This window comes from Chenopodium quinoa, unplaced genomic scaffold (genome assembly GCF_001683475.1).
Source record: "Chenopodium quinoa cultivar QQ74 unplaced genomic scaffold, ASM168347v1, whole genome shotgun sequence".
In the NCBI taxonomy this organism is placed as follows: domain Eukaryota; kingdom Viridiplantae; phylum Streptophyta; class Magnoliopsida; order Caryophyllales; family Amaranthaceae; genus Chenopodium; species Chenopodium quinoa.
This window is the reverse complement of record NW_018743732.1, coordinates 562123-584697: the sequence shown is the minus strand read 5'-3', so window position 1 is coordinate 584697 and position 22575 is coordinate 562123. Positions and strand designations below refer to the sequence as shown.

Genomic DNA, 22575 nt, shown 5'->3' with positions numbered 1-22575 from the left:
CAATTCCTCCAATTTCCGATGTTCTTCCTTTAAAGACATCGAAAATCTCTGCAACATCCATGATTTCGACCTCGATTTTTCCCCCTTAAACGCCAACCCTCTGCCTCGACCCATACCCAAACCCAAACCCGAACCGTCCGCTCCGTTTTCCACCGCGTTCGCACCGCTAACTCCCTCCTCCAACAATGGGCCAACAGATCCGACCCAACAACAACAATCCCCGGCCCTAGAGAAGACGGCCCAAAACCACCCTCCCCCGAGGCCCGAATCGTGGTTTACTACACCAGTCTCCGGGTAATCCGGCACACATTCGAAGCTTGCCGATCAGTCATAGCAATACTACACGGCTTTCAGGTGGTTATAGATGAACGTGACATATTAATGGATTTGGGCTTTATGTCGGAGCTCCGGGAACTACTCGGGTTAAAACCCGCTGAACAGCTGTCATTACCTCGGGTTTTCATTGGTGGAAGATACATTGGTGGGGCCGACGAAGTTAAATATCTCAACGAAATCGGTGAACTCAAGAAGCTTGTTTCTGGAATACCACCGAAAAAGCCCGGCACGTGCGTCACGTGCGGTGGGTATAGATTTATCCTCTGCGCCGATTGTAGCGGTAGTCATAAAATCTTCTCGGAAAAAATTGGGTTTCGATCTTGTTTGGTGTGCAATGAGAACGGTCTGATTAGATGTCCTGATTGTTCTTCGCCTCTTCTCCACCGTCCGATTTTAGCTCCGATTAACGCCTGCTGATTTTCATAGACAGGTCCATTTTTTTATTTTTTTTTTGGGTTTTTAGTTTTGGGTTTGTTTAGGCCCATTAAGGCCCAATTAGGTCCAAGAGAAATTTGACATTTTGTTTGGATTTGGTTGTTTTTGTTATCTATGTGTTGTGTAAAGTTGATGATGACATAAACGGAAAAAAGGTAGGATTTTTTTTTGAGATAAACTTAATATTATAATGTTTTTTTATAGTATTTATATTATAATTTTAAAATTAATAATTATGATGATGATGATGGAAATAATGGAGGTTAGAATTAGGTGGGTTTGACAAATGTGAAATGTAGCATCTTTGGAAGGTTGAATTCTACTTAATGTGTTTGGTTGATAGTTAATGTTTGCACATTATATACTAGTATGAAAAAAAGACTGAGCTGGGTTAGAGTTGTCCCTTTCATAACCCATGAGTTACTTGATGATAATGAATCATGTTGTGTGTTTTGTACTAGTACTACATGCATAACAATGATGTGTTGATCCATTTTTAACGTTTGTGGTGGTCATTATTCAATGAGGTGCCTACTCTTTGTCATTTTATCAGTCGGGGTATTCTAAAATAATTGTCGCACTGTCCCTACTATTAAAGGAAATACTCGTATGACATGAGCTATTTAATGTGACAATTTTTTCCAGACATGATAAATTACTTCATATGATTTATGATTATTGTTTCGGGATGTGGAAAGTAGTTTTTTGCTTAATTAAAGCTGTGTCTATTAATCACATAACGATGTTTAGCAGATTATTGTGTTCTTACTGTTCTTAGTGACATGGGTATGCGTGCTTTTGAGTATTTTGATGATTTTAAGTGTGTTAGTTTTATGTTCTCTTAAGGGATCATTAAGTTTTTTTTTTTTTTTCTTCCTTCAAGTGTATGAGCCTCAGCTCCACATTTATGTTTGAAGCTTTGATTTGTTCCATCTTGTAAAAATGGATTCGATTTCACAGAAAGAAAATCCCAAGCCATTGTATGCTGTGATAGATCTTTTAGAGACAGCATGGTAGCTTTGAATGTCTATAAGCTGTTGAGAGGATGCGTTGAAACAGAATATGGTAATATCTGCTTTCAAATGATACATCAGAATATCAGATGGGTTGATTTCAACAGAGTTTGCTATAAAATGCTTCATTTGACAGTAATGTGCTGCTCCTACCACATTGCGGTTTCATTTGGTAATTTTACTGTGCTATTTGGGATGGCTATGAATTCACAGATTACCTGGATACTGATGTAATGATTAGAGATCAACAATTGTAGATGATCGATGAGGGGTTGGGTGATTATTGCTGTACTGATTACTGAATAGTGGTTGATGAGTGTAGGTAAGAGTGGTGGTTTTGCTTGCATTTGCTATTCCTAAAGATTCAATGATGTGAACAGAATGTGGTAGAGTAGTAAACCAGAATTTCTATTCCAAAGTTAGAATGAAGAGATCGAATAACTGTGATGTACTCTATGAATTTTAAAATGCTCATTGTTCATTCAATGTACGAAAGCATAAAGCTGATGGAGTTAGCTTCCACAATGTAGGAATTTATAGACAGAATGTGATTCAATTGTAGTTACAGCCCAATGTCCCTATTTCATTTGACTACATCTTTATAGCCGCGAGGATTTCCCCATTAGGCATAGCTACCTTGTACACAACTCCAGAGCTTCCTGTTCCTACATTAGCAGAAGTCAAGTTGTTGATGACATCTTCTATTGAGGATTCCATCTATTTGTAGAGAGTCAATTCCCAAGTGTCATCTTTAATCGAGTTTTGATCAGCTAACCTATAGATTTAAGATGTTGGATATATTTAAGGAAATAAGGTTTTGTAGGCTTTGCCAGGATATCCAAGCTGCCGGTGATCTTGTTACGAGAAAAGGTCAAGAACTGCTAGTCTAGTTTGCTCAGAGAATTGGGGTGGAAATGTGGAATTAGTCCTGTAAATTGGTTTTAGCTTGTAGCTAAGGTTTAAAGAATTCTCCAATGCTAGGAAGTTAACCCATTATTTCCCAGGTCCAACAATTGTATTTTTGTTGCAGGACAAAATTTCAGCATGAATTTGAACAGAGATGTGGTTGTTCCGAAGATTAGACTTGGTCAACTCATTTATAGAGACAATAGAAGGTGGCAGTGTAACATCAAAATGTTTTGTTCTGCATACTGAAAGACTATTGTTCATCTATCAAAGATGAAAAACAGAAAATTTACTGCAGGCCTCCTCATCATACAATAGTTTCAAGCAATTTAGAAAAAAGTAATCAATGTACCATGTCAATTCATCATCTTCCCTCACTATAAGACTTGTATGTAGTGTATAATGCTAGCGCTATACACTTGCAAATTTGCGGTGCGTGTGATAGTTTAAAAAACTATTTATTTTAACTATATATAATGACTTTGTCACACATATAGAATGGAAAAAAAATGGTAAAGATAAGAATATTATATGAAAATAAATACAGTTTATTACTTTGTGAATATGAGAGGAAGGTAGACAGTTAGGTTTGGTACCTCAACTAACATAAGTTAATCCCTCTGGTAGTCTGTTTGATCAATTTTAGGGAGTGGTATGTTCACATGTTCACTGGAACATCTCAGGTTAGAATTACTGAAAATAGTTCTTTTTACTTCATCAATCTTGACCGTAATGTGTGTGTTGCCTATCCACTGATCCAAACAGATTAAGCTATTAAGGTCTGATAATTTATTTTACTTCGTATGTTAAGAGATAGGCATGGTTTGACTGACGAACTACGCGGGAAAAATGGTCCGAATAATCCCCGGCGTCATCTCAGGCATTTACCGTTCCGTCGGTTTTTTTCAAGGCAGCTTCCCCCAATCAACGAGTGGTTAGGGCCCTTGTAGTCCATCCTTTCTTTTACCTACCAAACATTTGGTACTGAGTTTCTTCCTCCCTTTCTAGTAACACAAACAAAATGAAGCAGAAGTAGGACCAAACTGAGAAGCAAGCAAAGATCTTCGTTTTATGTGGCCCACAATTTTAGTTGCCACTAGACAGCCCATGGGAGGCAAGAAAAAAGCCCAGTAACATAGCCCAACTGTCAACATTATTCTTTTCCTCATTGTTTTACAATGTACATTGTGAATTTTGAATGATTGATTAATGATTTTAGACTAAGGGGCCGTTTAGTTGGGGGTATTTATCAAACGGAATGAGAATTAACTGTCCTCATTCTTTTTGTTGTTGTTTGTTTTGCCTTTTTTTCCATTTCCTTTACTCTCTCAATTCCCCCAAATCCTTCCAAGTTGATTATGACCTAGAGTTTTGGGGTAGGGGGAGTGTTGGCCGACTGTTTTACATGGAGGGGGAGGGTTTTTTAGGTTTTTAAGGGGCGGGGAAAGGGTTTTGAGGGAGGAGATTGCCAGCGAGGGGTGGGGGAGCCGAGGGGCGGCGAATGGTGGCTGGGTGATGGGGTGGCTAGGTGGTGGCTGGAGAAGGTGAGAAAGTGGAAGAAAATAGGGGGCGGTGTGGTGGTTGGATGTCCGGAGAAGGTGGCTTGTCTCACTTTGTTTTTTAAAACATAAAGATGGCCGGGTTTTTCATTCCATTCTCTTTCTTTCCTTTGTTCATTTCATTCCATTTACCCCGTTCAAACTAAATAGCCCCTAAGTTATACTACATATTATACTTATACTATACGTCGTTTTCTTGGTGGATCTAACATATATGGCATATATGATTATTTTTTTTATCTTAGTTTTAACGTCTAATTTCATATGATTCACATCACATGGAGACTATGTTATACTAGTAGAATATTAGAATCTATGGGAATGACACATTGCACCTTTCATTTTTATTTAGGAAAATTTGTCGGGTATAACACGACTTTTGAGCGGTCTTTCAAAAATAGCACCACCTTTCAATTATTTTAAAATAAAACGACCTTTCACATACTTCCGCTATAAATGGTACGTGACCTTTCACATACTTCCTCTATAAATGTGAATAATCGAAAGGTGGTGCTATTTTTGGAACACCGCTCAAAGGCCGTGTTATTCCCGGCAAATTTTCCTTTTATTTAAGGACATCGCACCTTTCATTTGATTGGCTAAATAAGTAAATAATAGTTGGTACTAGATTTATCATAAATACATAAATAAAGCTAACATGATTTTGTTTGAAAAATATATGACACATATTATCATCAATATTATGAATAAGCAATACCAAGTATTAGTACGTATCAACTATATAGATGGTCTATATGTCATATATGAATATATTATTTGATTGAATGTGGAACAACCCCTTCTAAATTAAATTATTGGTTTCTTGAACAATCCGTTCTTATATAATGTTACGGAGTAATTCATTTTTGTATTAGAAACTATTTGACAATGACGATATGAATTTGAGTGTGTTTAATACGAGTACAATTTATTTCAAAACTGATCACTTTTCAATTACAGAAATTTAACTACCCCTACACGCTGACTCATGTTACATACCCGACCATAACATGTATATGGAGGAAGAAGTTCATTATTATAAGGTCACTATAACTATATAATGAGCGGGGCAGCAATTTTCGATCGGATTGTAGCCAAGCTTTAAGTTCACTCATATCTTTTTGATGAAGTGCAAGACAATCAAGCTAATTATATATGGTCACACCACCGCTTGTCATCTTCACAAGAAAGACAACATTTTCACTTCAATTTAATCATTCAACTCATCAATGTCGACCCCATTTCTAACACTTTTTTCATTTATTTATATATTTTTTTTAATTAATGTAAGGTGGCAAATATGAATTAAATGCATTTATACATCACCTTTTCTACCATACGAAATTAAATCAACCTCTGTTCCAAGGAACATTCACGTGGAAATGGCAAAATAAGTGGGTCTCTAACGTAAATGTACAAATTACTACTTGTATAGTTGTATTATTACAAATTTACAATTGCCTATGTAATCTGTAATAGACATGTAGGAATGTAGTACATGTATAGTATATTGTTGAGTAGGTCCAAATATACTTTGTATAATAATGTTGTAGCTAGAGGTGTCAAAACCACATCCGACCCGCCAATTCGAAACTAATTCGAAAAATATCCGATTCAGATTTCAATTTACGTGAACACAATAATTTAGCATGACTCAATTAGTCAAGTTTAAAAATAGATACAACTTGACTCGACCTCACCGAACTCGATTCGGACAACTGAATTAATGCCTCTAGTTGTAGGAACATATTTATATAAAATGGGGATCATGATTATGTATAGCAAATATATGTATCCTTTTTGTTTTTCTATTATTGACTCTTGAGTGCTTGGCTTATGGAGTGATGGTCCATGCATATGATTGTCTTGGTGAGGCTTTTAATTTTGAATACAATATAATACTTATATAAACATTTCTTACACAAGCATATTAATTTTAAAACTTTAATTGATTCAAAATTAAATTTCTACTTAGCTTAACAAAATACTTCATATCTTTTATTATAGTCAATTCATATCACTTAGCTTTAATACCAATACAGCTTGTTTGCTTGACAAAATAAAATGGGGGAAGTAAAAAAATATGAGAATTGGTAAAATGAATACTTGTTTGGTTGACACAAAAAAGCAAAAATAGAAGAAGACAAAACATAGGAAGTTAATTACTAAAGTTCTCCTTGGTCAATCAAAATTCATTGGAATTTCAACTTCCCATTGTCATAACCAAACAACTTTATGAAATTCATAGAAATTTCACGAGGGAAATAACTTTCATGAAATACAACTTTCTACGGTAATTTATTTTCCGTGTCAATTAAACTAGACCTAAATTTAAAGAATTTGCTCAATAGCAATATAGCCCCTATTTATTACGATTAATTTAAGAGTTGTGCAAGATAATCCAATAATTTCACTAATATATACTAGTCATCATATACAGTATAAAATGTCGTATATATAGAGTAAGTAGTTGGGATGTCTTGAAAAAAATTACAAGGTAAATATTATTATTATTATTATTTTATAAAGTAAGATGCATGGAGGATATTAGGTACGTCTTTTCACAAGACCGTGACCTAAACTATTAAGGAGTAAAAAATTAGAAAATTTACTATCTAAAAACGGATCTATATCTTGATGAGTCGGAACGAGGTAAAATGTAGCTTACTAAAATGATACAAAAGGATTTTGTAAAAAAAAAAAAAAATACAAAAAGAGCAACACCAATCACCCCTCCGTAGCATATCTCAAATTTTATCGTAGCCAAGAAAAAAGTATGTGTAATTCAAATGTATGGAAGCTAAAACTAAATACGAGTAAACCAAAGACAGTCAGAAGTTGGTGGATCATAGCGTCAAAATCAGCCCCAATAACAAATTAAGGAAAGAGTTATGGTAATGCTGGATCATGTAATGTGTTTTGTGGAGGGGAAAATTGTAGTCGGCGCAAAACATGGAAATATACGTCAACGTACTTTGCTCAGAATCGAACTTGGACCATTATTTAAAAGCCGCGACCGGCTTTTTAAAACAATTTTTAATCAAACATTCCCTTTCTTTCAATCATTTTAATTACCCGGTTAATCATGTTTAGACCTACAAGATCTAACTCAAATATCATAATTAAGGTCATAATTACACATTTAAACTGCTTTAGTGATAATCATTCATTTAGCATTTGTACTCCGTCGTAGTAAATATGGAATATTTCTTAGATTTTAACTCCTGCTACAATGCAGCCATGCACATCAGTAAAAATTGCATATACAAAGTATCATTTACGCCAAAAAGAAAAAATAATTGCAAATATCATGGCTAATTAAGTGCATTAATATTTCTCCCTTTCTATTTGGTTTATCGTATGGAATATACAGAAAAAATGTTTACGTTGAACTTATTACAAAAGTTTGCTTTATTTTTTCATCTAATCACTTAAAGAATAGGCGAAATAGTACTTAGTAATAACTAATAACTAGGGTAGAGTTTGAACGAAAATAATTTGCTTTAATTTGTTTGATTTGTTTCGATTCAAAAAATTAGCATTTGCTTAGATAGGCTACTTATTTAATTTACTCGACTTTGGTTTTATAGCATTTGCCTAGATATGCTACTCGAAGATGATATTATTCAAGTGATGCGAACATTATTATTCAAAGGAGATTATTATTATCTCCTAATATGTACTCCGTAATACGGAGAATATGAGCAAGAAAAAAGATGTGAGTGAATATTAATTTCTTATCAAATATCAATAATGTATTAATTGATGATCAAAGTTCGAGTTTTAAAAAATGCCCTGATGTCTACATTTAAAAATGTGTTAAATGTCCATCACAAATAAATGTTATTATAAATTTTGACCTACTATATAATATTATATGAAAACACAAGCTTTAAAATGTGCAAGTAATCCTTTGTTATATTTCATATAAAGTATTTTGGTTGTTATTCAATAAATATACAAAATTTATACTACATCCGTTTCATATTATTTACAACAATTAGACATTTTCTACTCACACTTTATGTCAAACCGTTACAAATAATTTGAAACGGAGGTAGTAGAATATTACACATAATGTCAAAGTTATAATATTTCACTCGAATACTACTTCATACAATAAGTTAATTAGTATGAAATCGTCAATTCACTATCGGACACGTCACACGGATAAGCTAATACTCCGTAAGCCGTAACGCAATATAGAGCATACAATTGGACTTATAGTGTAGATGGCGGCTTCAATAAGGTGCCGAAGGTGGGCTTAGGCTGACTAGTCGTCACGAAACCAACACCCCTTAATTGCTGATTCAGACAAACGAACTCAACTGCTCTTACTCAGTCTTCCTATTTATTCACCTTCTCAGCCACCAATAATTGAATTCGGTAAACTCAGTAAATAACCATCAACTTTCTAAATGCTTTTCAAGCCAATAATTTTTTTTTAAAAACCCAGCTATCAATTTAGCATAAGAATTAAAATTACGCGGATTAATGACACGATAAAAGGGTTAAATTTCTTTGTAAGTTTCTTCCTGTTTTCTTTTTTCTAATTTTTCATATTTGTTCAACTCAAAAATTAAAATCATTATTACTATTAGACCCACTTTTCAAAATTTATTTATTTCCCTAAACCCCAAAAATAAATAAAAAACCCAGAAAATGAAAGTACTTAAACTAGTCAAAATGCTAACCCCTCATTCATGGTGAACGCGTTTCTTCTTGTTCTTCCTCTCATCCTTTATCTCTTTCCTCCCAACTTCAATTTTCAAGAATTTTGGTGAAAATTTGAAAAGATCTGTTCTTTGTTAGTTCATCTAATTAAAGATAGAATTTTGCTACTTTTTTTTTTTTGGAAGTATATGATTAAACTGAAACTGCATTCTTTGGCTGAATTAAACCTAGAATTTCTGAAGATTTCTGCTGCTTTTTAAGTGATTGAAGATGAGAAGTAATTTGTGGATGTTTTATGGGGTGAATTTGGCATTCTTATTTCATCTCCAGCTTCTTCTTCTTCTTCCTTGTTCATCCCTTAATTCTGAAGGTAAAAGTCTGCTTCTTTAATCATATAATTTCTGGGAGTAAGCTGAAATGGATTAAGGGTGTGAATAATTTTTTATTTTTTTTATTTATTTTACAGGGTTGGCTTTGTTGAAGTTTAAAGAAAAGGTGGTGAGAGATCCCTTTAATGCCCTTTCTAATTGGAGTGATAAAGATGGTGATTTGGATCATTGTTCCTGGTTTGGAGTTTCTTGTTCTGATGGCAATGTTGTAATTCTGTACGTTCCTTATCTCTATATTTTTCTCCTGCAATTTTTTCTCAATTTTTTATAATTTTTCTGCATTTTGATTTTAGTTATGTTGATATTTTGTTATGGTTAATTTTGTATTAATTTCCTGTGGTTTATTTTTAGTAAGTAAATTGGTTATTAGGGCTATTGGATTCTGAATTATCTGATGGTCTCCCATTATACTCAATTACTCATGTTTTGGTTATTCGAATTGGCTAATGTTCTAATGCTTGTGATTTAGTATTTTTTAGTATTTCATATCCCAAATTTCTTTACTTTGATGAATTAAACCTTTAAAGGCTTAAAATCCAGTGATTTTCGAGTCGCAGGAATTTGAAGGATCTTTGTCTTGGAGGAACACTAGCAACTGAACTTGGAAATCTGTATCATATTAAATCCATGTAAGAGCATAAGTTAATTGCTTATTCCTCATAGTAGAGGTTTTATTATGTTAGTGAATTACTGTAAATTATCTTTTCAATATTCTAGCTTGTGTCATTTTATCTTGTAATCATCTGTTTCTCTTAATGATTGTTTTGGTTGGCTTTTATACTTCTCATTCTCAGTATATTGCGCAACAATTCCTTTGATGGCATAATTGCTAGTGAGATAGCTGACCTGAAAGAACTGGAAATGCTAGACTTGGGTTACAACAATTTTAGTGGACCGCTCCCTTCTAATCTCGGGAACAACTTTTCGCTGTCAATTCTGTGAGTAGATCCTATTATTATGCTTAAGATTATCAAATGTTATAATAGTTGTTCTTTTTCCGTTTTTCTCTTTAGGGACCTTCTGTTAATCCTTTGTTTTTGTCTCTCATTTGCATCTGATACAGTCTGCTGGACAACAACAATAATCTTGGTAGCTTATCTCCAGTGCTTAATCAGCTTCAGATGCTATCTGAACATCAGGTGGATGAGGAATACCTACGTACTGTTTCTGCTGGGGCAAGCTGTTACAGTAAATCTTTTTCTTGGTGAGAACCTGTGAAATGACTTCATGCTAAATCTACCTGTTTTGCTATTGTTAAAATTATAAGTAAATTGGGCACATGATTACTTAAAAGTATAGTGCTTTTCAGCCAACCGCATAATAAACGTTCTCTCCTTTTCTTAAAGTCTTGGGAGATTACCTTGTTCAATTATAACCTGTCTCTTGCTTCTTTCTCAGGTATACTACCCGGCCGGATAATTTTGTTGGGAGGAGCTTGCTGCAAGTGCCAGGCTTTCCACTTAGGAGACTTAGGGGCAAAAGGCCTGCTTCACCGACCCCATCAACTCATGCGCCATCTCCCTCTCCTTCTCATTCGGACTCGCCATCTCCATCCCCTTCTCCTTTCTCATCACCATCACCATCTCCATCGCCATCAAGTGGCATCTCCTCGCTGGTGCCTGCTCCTGCTTCTGTGATTGCAGATTCCCCTTCTCCAACACCAGCAAATCCTCCTGTTGTTTCAGTATCACCGGCGGCACAGGCTGCTCAAGTCCCAGATAACACTAAAAGATCCAACTCAAAGCATCATAAGGTTATTATATGGGCCTCCGGTGCTGGTGGCTTGGCACTTCTGATTATATCAGCAGCTGCCATTATAATCTGCAGAAGCAGTAAGATAGGTACTGTGAAACCATGGGCCACAGGGCTCAGTGGACAGCTTCAAAGAGCATTTGTTTCAGGTATGATGCTTCATCATCTACACATCAATTACTAACTATCACTGTTGTAGCATATTTCTTACTGATATTTTTTTACACTGCAGGTGTGCCAAAGCTTAAGAGAGTTGAACTTGAAACAGCCTGTGAAGATTTCAGTAACATAATTGGCACTTTGAACGATGGGACTGTATATAAAGGTACTCTTTCTAGTGGCATCGAAATTGCTGTGGTGGCAACTTCAGTGAAGTCTTCTGAGGAATGGTCAAGAAAATTGGAAGCCCAGTTTAGGAAGAAGGTAGTAATACTGTGCATTGACATAAATTAAACCTGCTATTAGTTATATTAGCTGAATCTAATATTTTATTTATTATTTTTGCTTTTGTCTACAGATAGAAACTTTGTCCAAAGTGAACCACAAGAATTTTGTGAACCTTATTGGATTTTGTGAAGAGGAGAAGCCTTTTACTAGAATGATGGTTTTTGAATATGCGCCAAATGGAACTCTCTTCGAACATCTACACAGTGAGTATCTTATCCAACCTCAATCTCAATTTGAAACTTGAAGTAAAAAAAAAATGAAAAAAAGAAAGAAACAAAAGTATAGCGACTTTGCTTTCTCGGCTTCTTTGTAACAAGTGAGCTCCTTATTTGCAGTTAAAGAAGCTGAACGCTTGGACTGGAAGATGCGCCTACGTGTAATAATGGGTATGGCCTATTGCTTTGAACATATGCACCAGCTGAACCCACCCATACCTCACAGGGACCTGCAGTCTTCATCCATATACCTATCAGAAGATTATGCAACCAAAGTATCAGATTTTAGCTTCTGGACTGTGGGAACGGTATCTAAAATGAGATCGCCTTCCATGCATCTTTTGGAGGCAGCACTCACAGATATAGAGGGCAATGTCTACAACTTTGGGATGGTTTTGTTAGAAATCATTACGGGTAGGATGCCTTACATGGAGGATAATTGCACTGCAGCAGATTGGGTTTTCGACTGCTTGGATAAAGATTACTTACCACAAGATATCATAGATCCAACATTAAGTTCGTTTAAAGCCGAGGAGGTCCAGAGACTGTTTTGCATCATAAAAGATTGTGTCCACTCTGATCCACAAGAGAGACCGACTATGAAACATGTTGCTGCAAGTTTAAGAGAGATTACAGGGATGGGGCCTGATGGGGCAACTCCGAGGTTATCTCCTCTGTGGTGGGCGGAGCTTGAAGTTATGTCCATGGATGGAAGTTAGTAGGGTTTACTCCTGTAAGTAAAAGCCTAGAGTAATTTTATTTTATTTTTTTTTTTTTTTTTTTTGGCATGGTTATGGCTTTCATCTCAAAGCCATGTTCATAGCCTAGAGTATAAAAACCAATACTGGAGCAGAGCTTTCTGAGACAGGTTTGTTAAAAGGACGTTAAGCGTGTGATTTTCTGTATATAAATGAGAAAAATGAGCTCTTTTTGTAGGCTGCTTGGCCAGATCTGTGTCTCAATTTTTTTTAGATAGTTTATTCTTTTATCCAATATAAGCACATTCTTTGATTCCTCTACTAGATTTCTTTCTTGAACATGTGCTCTGAACTCAGACAGATTTGCGTTTACAACAGTTTGAGTCAGGCTCTTAAACTTTTAACTAAGGCGGGTGTGCAGTGAATATTGTGAGTGTAAAGTTATCCTGAACACAAGCTTTGCAGATCGTTTAAGATCAAAAGAGCCCTTGTGAAGGACCTTTTCTAATAGATCTATGTATTACAGAGTAATATGCCACTGCTGAGTACTGACTATACAATTTGTGCTACTTGAATGCACTAAATCAACATAGCAAATTAGGAAAAGGGAGAATTAATCTTTGTGTTATGTAAGAGATGCAGGTCAAAGTATGACTATTAAAAATGTGATGTAATATCTAATGTTGCCAAATATTCAAGCTAAGGGGTAATTAAATATGGAACCCAAATCTGTCAATTTGACCTTATCTTTTCGCCGTTGAGGACTTTGTCATGGTAATTGATTAATCCATGAATTTTGGTTAATTTGGTGGATGCTTCATCAATTTCATCTGACAGATTAATTATATCTTAAGCAAAATTATTTGGTGGTTGATTAAAAGAGGAATTTTATATAGAGTAAAGTGACAAATTGCACTATAATAATGTGAAGTGACTAAAACAAAGTTGCAGGGTTTATACTTAGCATTAAAAAATTAGTACTCTACCAACTTATCAGACTAAGGAATTAAATATGACAATGAAGTGTTTACACACAAAAAGTATGACAATGAATAATCACCGCCACTGAACAACCTAATTCTATGCATTATATCTCATGAGAAGGGTATGGGGCAAACTCAATGAGACAACCGAAAAACGAAAAATCGGGCAAAATTATAGAAATAGCATTTGTGTAGAGTCGATTATGGACCAGGGCTAGGCCACAGAAAAAGAAAGTTAGCTAATTTCGGCCAAGGCATCAGGATGAACCACAATTCAGGCCGAAAAAAGAACCATGACTTAAATTTAGTTTAATTTACATACAGCAAGTTAAATCACCAGAAGGAAGATTAACATGTAAATATTAGTAGTCTTTATTCTTTTCCATCTTTCTAACACATATAATCACAGGTAACATAGCTTGGTATTGTCAAGAACAACGATGATATACACATATATATACACATATATTGATATACATATAATTTACACACATAACATTCTAGGCATCAAAATTACAGTTTGTACCTTGATTCTAAAGTAATTCCTGCGCTCCTGGAACTCTTAGGTCATAGGATTCGACATAAGCAAAATTTGCAAACACAAACATTTTGCGAGTAACACCTCTACCATACACTACCTAAATCATCTTCACAATCCAAAGCTTATACTTCTTTATGTACATATATACGAGACAAGGTCCAATCAAGTTGGCATCTGACAGGCGCTTGCAAAGCCTTAGATAGATCTCCGCAGTGCCAGGTTGATGCATCTTTTTCCTGAGACCCTGTAGAACAGCAATTTGGTCCAATAAATCTGGATGCAATCCAGAATCAAGCATTTTGGCTAATGTTTCTGCAGCATCCACATAATTGCCACCTTTGATATAGCCTCGGAGCAACCATGATAAAGTTTTCTTTTTAGATGAAGAGCTCGTAGCTTCCAATGTAGTCAGCAATCTAGAAACAGCTCCATCTTCTCTTTGAAAGGCACAGATAGCTAAAACTATGTCATAGAAGTACCTCTCAACCTCCTTACCTAAAAGCTTCATCTCCCACAACTGTTTTTCGGCATCAAGCCCACGACCAGCACAAATATACATAGCAAGGAGCTTTTCATGAACTGAACTAAGCACTGAAGTATTTCCTTCCTTGATCAACCAACTTGAGAGTAAGATCCCTTCATCCAGAAGATCAGACTGATGCTTCTCAACAAGCCTAATACTTTCTTTATCTAATTCAGCAACAAGACCAGCCTTAGAAAAACCCTTCAACTTACGCAATGCTTTTGCAACTTCATTCAATTCTTTCACCACAGCTGTCATAGCAATGAGATAGCTGTACATTTCAGGATTCAATTCACTTTCCCTCAAGCGAATCACCAATCTAACAGCATCTCTGTAGTCTCCTTTCTCCTAGAAGATTACAAACAGACCATCATCAAGAGAGTTACAATACACTGTATATTTTGTTTAAGGATTGACAGACACATACTAAAGAGTTGGTTGTTTTGTTGGTAAATTTAAGTACTCTGTAACAAATAATATGGCACTTATATATCCTGTTAGTAGAAACATGAATCTAATAATAATAATTAAAAAATAATAAAAATAAAAAAAAGGCTGAAGCAGCAATTAATTTGACATGGTGAGAGTAATCAATCACAGGAAAAAAGCATTATTGACCATGATACCCAAGCCTTGTTTTTATAGACAATATAACCAAGAAAAATACTTGATTTATGGCAACATTTTTCAGCTAAACATGATAATATGAAGGTGATTTGATCACATAATGTTACCCCAAAAAATAGAGCACATAATTCCATATTATCCGTTTATTTTTAGCAACTAGACAATCACATATACTTGTATAAAACATCAATATGCAATGATAGTCTGACAGCTGCAATGATCTTACTTATTATGTTCATTCACCATAATCACCAAACCTTGAAAATGTAAAAATATTACATAGCTAGCAATATGACAAATATTTAATGAAGTTGAATATTAGAAGGAAATATCTTACCATCATCTTCCAAGCAAGATAGCCAGCAGGGCCTCCCCTGTGTATATCATCCACACCATCCTCTAAAGACATGATTCTGCGTCTCAGAACCTCCTCAACAAAAGAAACTGCATGATCTGACTTCCCCGAATCCCAGTACACAGAAATGGCCTTCTCCATCATGCTAAAATTGGGTTTCAGACCAACACAATCCATGTCAACCAAAAGATCAACCACTTCCCCAACTTCCTTTTCAGCTTCAATCATATTCTTAATCCACCCACACATGATTGACACCATCAACTCCATCATCTCCTTATCAACGCGATTCTCTTTCTTCAACCACTCAAACACCTCTAATGCACACCAAGAATCCCTCCCCTCTTGTGAAAAGTACACCAACATCAGCTGCAGCTCTCGGGCCGATAGCTGGTCATTCATTTCTTCAAGAACATCCGACGGTTCTCGGGCCATCCGTTCCAATTCTTCTATTGCCTCAAAGAACCCTTCACTCATCTCATCCTCATCCACACTAGTCAAAACCCGGTCCAACTCGACCGAGTTAAAAAGCCTAAACTCTCTGGCTTTACTCAGAATTGGGACTATGTATTTCAGCTTTTTATCACTAGTTTGAGTAATTGAAACCCTAGAACATGCTTCAATCCTCAATTTTTTAAATGCAACAAGGTCTTGCCACCTAGGGTAAGATGATTCTATTCCATAGCTTAATGGAGCAAACCCAATAGCATTTACCATTTCCACAATTTCAAAAAAAACCCAGATAACAACCAGCAATAAAAATTGAAACCCAGAAAATTACATAAAGAAAAATCCAAACTTGGAGAATTTTGGGCAAGAAACTAGAATTCTATTGAAAACCCAGTGGAAAATTGATGAACAAAGGTAAATTAAATTATACAAACATGATAATTGCACATAAAATTATGCAAAAATTATTCAAAAAAGTGACATATTTTAGATAATGAAACACCACCGACCAAAAAATACAAAATTATATAGACAGAGAGAGAAATGAAGAACATACCAACCATAAGCTAAGAAATGGTGAAGGATGAATTCAATCAGTTAATCTAATCACAAAAACTCCAATTTTCATGCCCATTAACTTCCGGCAAGAGTCAAAAGAGTGGAAATTGGAGAAATTAAAATTAGATAATGTAGTTTTCTACAATTATATATTATGCGGTTTGGTTTTGTTTTTTAGTCCGTTTTTATTGGTAGAATGTATGTAGACCGTAAACGTGGGCTAATTGGAGCTTACTATATCCCTACTTGCCTACTTGGTAATGGATATTTTCCCTTGAAGTAGACCTTAAACATGAATTGTGTGTGATGTTGCAACTTACGAGTTACGACCCAAACCAAACTTGAGCTAAAACCTACGAGTAAAATTTTTCGATTTGGTAAGGTCTTAAACAAATTAAATTAAATTAAGAATGAAAAACATCTAAATAAAACTATATTACTATCATACGACTACTTTGGTGAATAACATGTGATTTTATTTCAATTTCTCTTTCCCTATACTCCAACTTACCTATAAGGTGGTTTTAGACAATTTTATCTAAAAAATTACTTCGTACAATTAAGAATTTATCACACTAACTGAGTAACATCAACACACCGTCAAAGTCATCATTCTTGATGGAGTTTCATCTAATCTTCGTTATTTGCACCTTAACTTGGAAGTCAATGGGTGGAGCAATTTACATCTTGATAGCAATGAAGTAGTCTTGCTCTCACTGACATTGTCATTAATTTTTAATATGTGTTTGAGTTCTAAGCTAAATAATATGTGTTTGAGTTCTAAGCTAAATAAGATACTTTGAGAGGACTTTTGCAATCCACTTTTTTTTTTGTGTAGAGAGACTCATAAGAACAAATGATGTAGATGAGATTTGATCTCAAGTTTTGAGTACCACCCCTCAAGACTTTAACTAACTAAGCTAGTTGATCATTCATAATTGTTTATATTTCACTATGATTGTGAGCCCTCGGGTTTTGTTGGTCGGGGGTTGTTAGGGGGGGAGGAGGGGGGTTTATAATTTATTAGTTTAACTCATAACCTAGAGGTTTTACATATCCAACGTCTTACCCATCAAATTATAATTAGAAACCAAACAAAGCATAATCAAAAAGATGATGGAACTATGTTATTAGTATATAAGTAAAGAAACGTAGTTAAACTACTCATTGCAAAAACCATGACAAGTTTAGTTATAAAGTATTCTTGGCTTCTTGCATTAAGCAATTAGAACTACAACAAGTATGAACCTCTTCTATAACAGTTATGCTCATGTTTGTATTCAACACGTATTCGACACACAACACGTAAAAAACACGAGTAAAAAGTTAAAAACTTTGAAAGTGGGGGGAAGGGGAAGGGAATCCTAACCTTCAAAAGTGTCTCTAATAGAGTTTGATCCCAATTTGACCACTAGACTAAGCTATGCATGGTATGTTACAACATTATGCTAAATAGTACTATTACTTTTGACCAGTATCCTTAGTAATTATACTGTTTCGAGTTTCGACCAAGATCTCCAAGACTAAGCGCTTCTTCAACCCCTCTTTCCCTTCAATCTCGCCGGAGAGAGAAGCGCAAAGAAGAAAGAGGAGAATCAGAATGTATAGAATCGTCAGTAAATTATCAACAGCGGTATTACAGAGAGATAAACAAGCTTCATCTATTTTCTGGCGTTCTTTCTCTCATTCTTCTTCTTCTGGGTTCCTTTCTTCATCTTAATTCTCTCTATTTTTCTGCCCATCTTTAATTTTTTTAATTTCCTGATGAATTGGGAAATTTGACAGGAATCCATTTGGCATTGCATTTGATATTGATGGCGTCCTTCTTCGGGGTGATTCCACCATTGGAGGCTCCCCTCAAGCTCTTAGTAAGCTATACCTTCCCCAAGGTCCGTTCTTTTTTGTTTCTGGGTATTTAATTTGCAAGTTTATAGGAGGAATTTAGGTGAAAATAATCCTAATTTTTTAATTTGATTGAATAAATTGTATATTTTGATGGGTACCCATTAATTTATATCAACTTTACATGAAAACAAAAAACTTGATTTGTCACAATTGTCAGTGGTATGCCAATCTATTATGTTGGAGAATTGTGGTGAAGTTATTATACTTGTCTCGATTTAATAGTCGCATTGATTGTGTAATTTGAACCGGTAATGTGACAACTAAACTAATTCAGGCCGGGAGTACTAGTACTCCGTAGTTGTCAATATTAGAGGGCTACTCCTCTTGCCCCTATTGGTTTTAGGATGGAATTTTGAGATAAGTCTCTTTCAAACATACTTTGATTGACTTGAGTAAAAGTGAGGAAACATGTTAGCAACTTAGCATTTGTTTCATCATTATTGGTTCTTAGTTATTTTTAACTGGTTTGATTTGATGATTGTGAATGTAGGTTCCTTGAAGGTCCCATATGTCTTTTTAACAAATGGTAAGTTTTTGTTACACTTAACTGTCAGTTCATACTTCATGGTCTCAAAACATGTTTTAGTTACTGAATCATAGAATAGCATGCAGTAATCTACACCACATTATCGATGATGTTTGTTGAATTTGAGGATGATGCCTACCAGTTGTTGTTAGTTTAATTGGTTAGGTTAAGGTTGTGAAGATCTTGATGTCCCCTGATTTTGGTAGTTGTAAGTTTTCTCGACTTTTCATTTTCAAGTAACTAGTCTGGCATTTGCTAGGGGGTGGAGTTCGTGAATCCAAGAGGGCAATTGAGTTGAGTAAACTCTTTGGTGTAGAAGTTTCATCTTCACAAGTAAGCTTTTATGTTACTCGGCTAAGGCCTATATTCTGGTGGCTTTCAACTATCATCTACAAGTACAACACATCTTATCTTTCTCTGCATCATTATTGCAGGTTTTGCACGGACATTCGCCCTTCAGACAACTGGCACATAGGTATCTGCAGACATTGTTGTGATGTAATACACCCTTTTTGCATAGCTGTTTCATAAATTCACTTCTTAAGCAAAATTTTAGGAATCACGGCAATTCCTTTTCTTGGTAGGATGTAAGACTTATTTCTCCTCTCCTAATTTCATGTCGTTGACTAAATGCAGGTTTGAGAGTGATTTTGTTGTTGCTGTTGGAAAAGGAGAACCTGCTGCAGTGCTGTCTGAATATGGATTCAAGTATGGTCATTATCTACCTTTCTGACATACTCCTTCCATCCTTCAATAACTGCCATGATAAAATGAATGGAGACTAACAAAAGGATACATTCACTTATTATTGGCCACTTATTACAAGGGTGAAGAGAGTATAACTTACATGCTTGTTCACCAAGTTCTGTTACTGCTACAACTTCTCATATGCTTGTTCCATTTTTCCAGGAATGTCATTTCTATAGATGACTATGCATTGTGCTTTGACAACATTGATCCTTTGGCACCTCATAAAAAATGGACACTGAATATTTCAGAACAGAGCAAAGGTTTCCCTTCAGCGGTGCTAAAGGAATATGTTTGCTCTCAGAGGGTCCAAGCAGTATTTGTTGTGAGTGATTCTGTTGATTGGAGCAGGGACGTTCAGGTTGTTCGCATAACTCAATTTAAAGTCTATACTTTTCCAACTTGTTCTCTAAAATCTATCTTTATTCATAGCACATTGTAAATGATTTTTTTCTAGTCACTAACTAATTGTAGTCTTAGGTTCTCTGTGACATATTGAGAACTGGAGGCCTTCCTGGAGGAGAAATTGGAACTCAACCTCCTCTATACTTTGGGCTCATGATGATCTGAAATACCAAGTGAGTTTACTTTCAGCTTGGTTTTCTGTAAGTCACATTTTAAAGTGCTTTGTTAATCTGTTATTTACTGATGTGTTATCACCGAAGATAGGGTGCATTCCCCACTGAACGATTTGGAATGGGTGCCTTGAGGATTTCACTACAATCTGTCTTCAACAGGTAAGGTTTTTGAGATCTCTTTAACATAGAGCACTAGAGTGTTTTCTGTTGATATATCATCTGCATATTGATCAATCTTCGATCATGTATATGCTGTTAATCTTTGTAGAATTGTTACCCCATAATAACCTAACTTTTTTTCCTGGCTCTTGGTTGGGTTTGTTTGTAAATGCACCTAGTACACCAATTAATTATGAAAAAAATATATATAAATGTTCTGGAGTGTCTAATTTATTAATTTTGATTGTTAATAGTCGAAAAGTGATCTTGTTTAAATGCTGAACCACCTGCACTTGTGATCAAGGGTAATATTTTCAACCTCAAGCACTATTGATAAAAACTAAAAAGTAAGCATATGGTCTACTGCTCCCTTGATTGTTTCTTGGATTTACCACTTGATTGAGATTAATATTTTGGCATTTTGGCTGTAGCATCTTTAACCATATGATAAGTTGTCTAGTTTGGTTCTTTGAATTGATGTACTGCTCTGATAGACTTATTGTGTGTTTAATTGTGTGTTTGATTGTGTAGTATTCACCCTCATCCTTTGCAATATTCGGCTGTTGGTAAGCCAAATCCACTTGCTTTCAAAAATGCCGAAAATACTCTTCAGCAACTTCATAACCAACTGACTGCCAATCAAGACCTTGGTGGCATTAGTCCTTTTGAAACCCTATACATGATTGGAGACAACCCTTCAGTTGACATTAAAGGTGCACAACAGGTGAGTCTCATAGCTTGTTCGCATTAGTGATTTCTGGTGACTACATCTCATTAAGACATTAAGTAGCTTGAAACATACATATATCATCGCTGATGTCATACTGACATTACGATACTTGCAAAATATTGCTAATTTCAGGCAGGACGTCCTTGGTTCTCTATTTTAACTAGGACTGGAGTTTTTAGAGGAAAAGAAAATGATCTTGAATGTCCGGCAGATATGGTATGTAATTACTGAACCTTTTGAGAATGGTTGTCATGCACTGGTATCTGACATATTTTTGTGCATATCTTTTTCTTTGTAATATATTGAAGTCTCTTTCATGGTTCTGATTGTCCAGAGGTGTCAAAGCAGAACTGTAGGAGTCATCTTTAAAAATTTACTTGCCAGATTGAATGTTGGGATTGTGTCTTTTAGGAAGTCTTTCTTGAACTTATATTCCATGTTTGAGTGTAGTACTCCCTCTGTTTCTAAAATTGACCATGTGACTGAATGTTGTAAGTTAATGTTGATTTTTTCTTATATTATCTTGAATTCTAAAAAACTCGCTCAACTAAATTACTAAAATTTTAAGGAAAGACTACACATCAAACAAGTCCACTATAGGGAATTATGTCAAGAGTTAATTGGAGGCCAAGCTGACATAAATTTAAATTGAGGAACCCTCTTAAAGCTGATCACAGACTATCTATTCATCTTAAAGAAACTATGGAAAAGTCTAACAAAGCTCCAGGCCCAGGCTCTACCTATTTGCATGTCTGCTTATTCATTATGTTTATCAAGCTATGTTTGAGTGTCATTTGTGTTATTTCTGTAGGTTGTTGACACTGTGGAAGATGCTGTGGACTATATTTTGGACAAGGAAAACGTTAGCTGAAAATTGGTTGGCAGCATATATACAACTATATGAGTATTTGAAGTTTTGTTTTGGATTGAGCTACAATTGTCATTCTACCACATAAGATTCATTGGGAAGATGCTCCAATTATCTTCAATGATAAACTTCCGATCATCTCTTAAATTTTTTGATGAAATTCAATTTTGATTCATTCTGCTGCTATTGTGTATAGGCCAGAATACATTTTTCAAAACAGCATGAAGTTAACAGTTTTTTGATAAAATCACATGTCTATAATTATTACTCCGTAGATGTTTATATTTCCACAACTCTCGGCCTAATAGTCTCAGCTGAAGATGAAATTATTGGTGCTACATAGCAAAGCATGATAAGCCGATCTCTGGATCTGGACACTGATGGCAGGGTTTTCTTGAATAAGAGGAAAGGAATGTGGGAAAAAAAAAATAAAAAATAAAAAATTATTTATCCGAATTGGATAATCTTTCCTAGAGAGTAGACCAAATGTTCTACTGATGCTACATGCTTACATGCATAGTATTTGCTTAATGCACAAGCACAACTATACTCGTCAACATTTTTGGGCTAAATTGTGTTCTGGTAATTACTGGCAGTACAT

At 35.2% G+C, this 22575-nt stretch overlaps 3 protein-coding genes and 1 pseudogene across 3 annotated transcripts; 3 read left to right on the top strand and 1 right to left on the bottom strand.

Moving 5' to 3' along the window:
- Window positions 1-63: 63 nt before the first annotated feature.
- LOC110684680 (uncharacterized protein At5g39865-like) lies at window positions 64-2518 on the top strand (the record flags this gene model as incomplete). The annotated part of the gene is made up of 1 exon (XM_021861119.1): window positions 64-2518. A coding segment is annotated over one exon (690 nt), but the record flags the coding sequence as incomplete, so codon positions are not given.
- A 6341-nt stretch (window positions 2519-8859) lies between these two features.
- Window positions 8860-12746, top strand: LOC110684677 (inactive receptor-like serine/threonine-protein kinase At2g40270). The gene is made up of 9 exons (XM_021861115.1): window positions 8860-9293; window positions 9390-9528; window positions 9870-9941; window positions 10107-10250; window positions 10376-10516; window positions 10711-11213; window positions 11297-11487; window positions 11582-11714; window positions 11847-12746. Exons 1-9 carry the CDS (start codon window positions 9194-9196, stop codon window positions 12443-12445), a joined length of 2022 nt encoding a protein of 673 aa, XP_021716807.1. The 5' UTR covers window positions 8860-9193; the 3' UTR covers window positions 12446-12746.
- Window positions 12747-13755: 1009 nt separating this feature from the next.
- On the bottom strand, window positions 13756-16625 carry LOC110684678 (pentatricopeptide repeat-containing protein At2g30100, chloroplastic-like). The gene is made up of 2 exons (XM_021861116.1): window positions 15436-16625; window positions 13756-14819 (listed from the first exon to the last, which is right to left on the bottom strand). The coding sequence occupies exons 1-2, from the start codon at window positions 16168-16170 to the stop codon at window positions 14046-14048; spliced, it is 1509 nt and encodes a 502-aa protein (XP_021716808.1). The 5' UTR covers window positions 16171-16625; the 3' UTR covers window positions 13756-14045.
- Window positions 16626-17817: 1192 nt separating this feature from the next.
- LOC110684674 lies at window positions 17818-22267 on the top strand (annotated as a pseudogene).
- Window positions 22268-22575: the final 308 nt, after the last annotated feature.